This window comes from Mercenaria mercenaria, unplaced genomic scaffold (genome assembly GCF_021730395.1).
Source record: "Mercenaria mercenaria strain notata unplaced genomic scaffold, MADL_Memer_1 contig_3325, whole genome shotgun sequence".
Taxonomy (NCBI): Eukaryota; Metazoa; Mollusca; class Bivalvia; order Venerida; family Veneridae; genus Mercenaria; species Mercenaria mercenaria.
Window position 1 is genome coordinate 63,893 of NW_026461452.1, and position 3,910 is coordinate 67,802.

Below are 3,910 nucleotides of genomic sequence, written 5' to 3' on the forward strand. Positions count from 1 at the left end.
TTGATTTGACCTGGTAACCTAGCTTTTGACCCCACATGACCCAACTTGGCCTACAGATCATCAAGATAAACATTCTGTGCAAGGTTGTATCAAATCGAAGCATAAATGAAACCCTATATGGCTGAAAGGGCCAGAATAGAAAATGTTGCCCCTTTCAGAGGCAGTTACTCTAGAACCCATGATGGAATCTAGCCAGTTTTCGAAAGGAACCAAGATCTTATTGCGACTTATGTTGTATGTAATGTGGTTAAAATCGAATGTAAAATGTCACTTCTAACGCGTTCACAAGGTAAAAATTAACAAATTTTGTTTTTTTTCAGGGGTCAACCAGGAGCTGAACTCCTGAACCTATGATTGGATCTGACGGATTCATCATGAAATCCAAGATCTATTGTTGTAAAGATATTTTGCAAGTTTGTATCAAATCAAACCATAAATGAAGTCTCTATATGGCTGTAAAAGCCAAAATAGCAAATTCTGGCCCTTTAAGGGCCCATAACTCTGGAACCCATGACGGAATCTGGTCAGTCTCCGAAAGGATCCCGAGATATTATGCCAATGCAAGTTTGATTAAAATCAGTTGCAAAATGTGGTCTATATCGTGTTCACAAGCCTAAATAGCAAATTTTGGCCCTTTAAGGGGCCATAACTCTAGAACCCATGAAGGTATCTTGCCAGTTTTCTAAAGGAACCGAGATATTATGCTAATACAAGTTGTGTGCAAGTTTGATTAAAATCGGTTACAAAATGTGGTCTCTTATCGTGTTCACAAGAAATTGTCGATGGACGAAGGGCGTTCACAAAAGCTCACCTTGTCACTACAGGTAAGCTAAAAACACAGCTATAAGGGGCAAGTGATGAGAAGTCAGTGACCTGAACCAATCTGGCGCATTGGTCTGCAACAACAACGTTCACCGCTGTATGCTATAAATTCTCTAGTAACTGGTCTGAAAACAGGTAGTCTAATCATCCTATGAAGTTTCAACATTCTGGGTCTAGTGGTTCTTGTTACTGATCGGAAAGACTTTTCCATGTTCAGGCCCCTATGACCTTAACCTTTGCCCGAGTGACCCCAAAATCAATAGGGGTCATCTACTCTGAAAGACATATCAGCCTTTAAACTCTGGGTCAAGCAGTTCTAAAGTTATTGACCGGAAATGGTTTTCCATGTTCAGGCCCGTGACCTTGATCTTTAATAGAGTGACCGAAAAAACCATTGGGGGTCGCCTACTCCGTCAGTCCTACCACCCTACGAAGTTTGATGGTTCTAGGTCAAATGGTTCTCCAGTTATTGATCGGAAATAAAGTGTGACGGACAGACAAGGTAAAAACACTATCTCCCCCATTTTGGAGACATAAATATATCGTTTTGATGATATACTCCTAAACCTCAAGGGCTTCACAAACAAATTTTTTGAAGAGTTTCACCATTCTGGTCCCTGTGTAGTGTTTGTAATCATGCTTAGTTACAGACAAGTTTGGTGAAGATCAGTCAATTTGTTCAAGAGAAGTTCATTGCAGGTATACAGTATTTTTACCTCTTGCACATTCGGCAGTAGAGTGAAACATCGTTTTACCATTTAACAGGATGCAACAGACTGAACTATGCATAAAGCAATTCATACGTTTATAAAAAGGGTCCGATATTTTAAACTTTAGAATCCACTTTGGTGCATTCGAGTGTAATTGTTTTACACCAACTCAAGAAGTTAAAATACCAAATTCACTGAAAACTGCAAGACCCATGCAGCATCTTAGTTCGATTTTCTTTTTTTAGCTTGGCGTGGAGAACCAATACCATTTGAGCCGAGTCATGAGAAAACCAACATAGTGGCTTTGCGACCAGCATGGATCCAGACCAGCCTGCGCATCCGCGCAGTCTGGTCAGGATCCATGCTGTTCGCTAACGGTTTCTCTAATTGCAATAGGCTTTGAAAGCGAACAGCATGGATCCTGACCAGACTGCGGGGATGCCACTATGTTAGTTTTCTTATGGCGCGGCTCACTTTAACAAACTTCGCAACGTAAACAGATGCCCTTATTTCCAGCTTTATCTTGCAGCTTTTTACTATAATTCAACAACACTGTAAATACTATAAAAACTTTTATTAGCTCATACAAAAAAAAGAGAAAAGCATCACATTGAAATAATGACAGGATGGATTTGTAAATAAATAAATCGTGACAATAATAATTCGAACACATTATTTTGTATTCCAGCATTACAGAACATTTCATTTTATAAGTGATAAATACCCTTCAAAATGTAGATCTATTTACTCCAGAAGACTTAAAACTGTCAGGAAAGTACTTAAAGATTCTCCCAGACGTATCTGATATTCTGTGAATATAGACAGTTTGCATATATAGACTGTCTAGAAAATTGTGATTCAATTATTTTAAAATGCATTTAGCACTTTGTATCAATTAAATACGTAAATTCAAACAGACATGGCAGCCATTCAACTGACAGCCCAAAATAGCGCTTATCACTTCTTAATGCTCACCGATGACAAAACAGTACAAATATATATCAAAAATTGTTATATCCAAACATATATATTTTGATGTTGTTTTTTTTTCACTCACAAAAGAATGACATTATATGAGAAGTCTTAGACCTTATACACAGATAAACAAACTGAATTATCAATCTCATCCTATCTACCAATATTACTGCCCAAGACTTCGTATTTGCAAATTTCTTCAATGAATTTTTCATGTCTGAATTCTATAAATATGCATTTTTATTGGCCTTCTTTTACTCATTTGTTCAAAAAAAAAAATTCTACTTTCAACATAAGCCGACTATTCATCAATTAAAGTTATAATTGTCCAGATCTGAGTGCCTGCTGATAAGCACTGCCTTGTTTCTGTTCCTGCGCTAATTTGATCATATCGTCGATCCTGAGGATGGTAATAGCGGCTTCTGTGGCAAACTTCAGGGATTTTATCTTTGAGATACCTGGTTCTAGAACACCGGCTTTCTTGTTATCTCTGACGACTCCTTTGTACAAGTCCAGTCCAACCCTACAAAAGGAACAGCATATATATTGTGAGAAAACTCAAAACTGGAATTTTCAGGTTTAAAAACAATACTAATTTCTCAATGTAATTTCCAAACCAACAAACTTTTGTCCCCATGAAAAAGTAGTTTTGCAACAAAGTTTCTGCCAACAAAAATTAAAATAGATGCTGCACTACATAGAGCTCACTTACAGCATTTATATTACTTGAGAACCAAACCCTTTGATAGGCCTCTTGCTGTACTGTTGTACTTTAGTCTCAGAGGCCATTCATTCCCTATCAGACAAACATCTAACTCAAATGTATTTACATGTATAATTATGAAGTTTGAAAACCAGTCTTAAATTCTGACATCTGATTGGATGCTTTCTGAGCACAACATTTTGCATTTTAAGACTGGTCTTCAAATTTAAGACTACAAAGCATGACAAATTATTTGAAAGTGAGTCATCCTACATGATGCCAGGAATTCTCACTAATCCTGCTGCAATTTCAACTTTTCCAACAAGGAATTTTCACCCAGTCTTTGAAGTCTGGTAAAAGCGTAACTTAACATGGAAATCTTGTCATGGACATATAGAGCATACAGCTTATGTGATCATAATTTTGTACTACAATGAAACGGGTCACATTTTTGAGTTGCTAACAATTAATCAACTTCTTATCTGCACAGCTCTGTTTTAATAGCATTTATTTTATTTTTGGTCCAACATCTCACATCCTGCAGGTGGAGTACTACAGCAAGTTCCACCTGCCAGGTGCTGACTCCTACATATATGAGCGGACAAGTGAATTTCTTGAATCCTTAACACTTACATCCTTAGTTCTCTCTGATCTTGTTTCACTTGAGACATGTTGTGGTAAGCTCTCAGTTTCGCTACAA

The 3,910-nt window shown here is 37.3% G+C and overlaps 1 protein-coding gene across 1 annotated transcript; it reads right to left on the bottom strand.

Annotated features, from left to right (window-relative positions):
- Window positions 1-2,091: 2,091 nt before the first annotated feature.
- Window positions 2,092-3,904, bottom strand: LOC128552956 (T-complex protein 1 subunit alpha-like). Its single transcript, XM_053534048.1, has 2 exons — window positions 3,844-3,904; window positions 2,092-3,030 (listed from the first exon to the last, which is right to left on the bottom strand). Exons 1-2 carry the CDS (start codon window positions 3,879-3,881, stop codon window positions 2,826-2,828), a joined length of 243 nt encoding a protein of 80 aa, XP_053390023.1. The 5' UTR covers window positions 3,882-3,904; the 3' UTR covers window positions 2,092-2,825.
- Window positions 3,905-3,910: the final 6 nt, after the last annotated feature.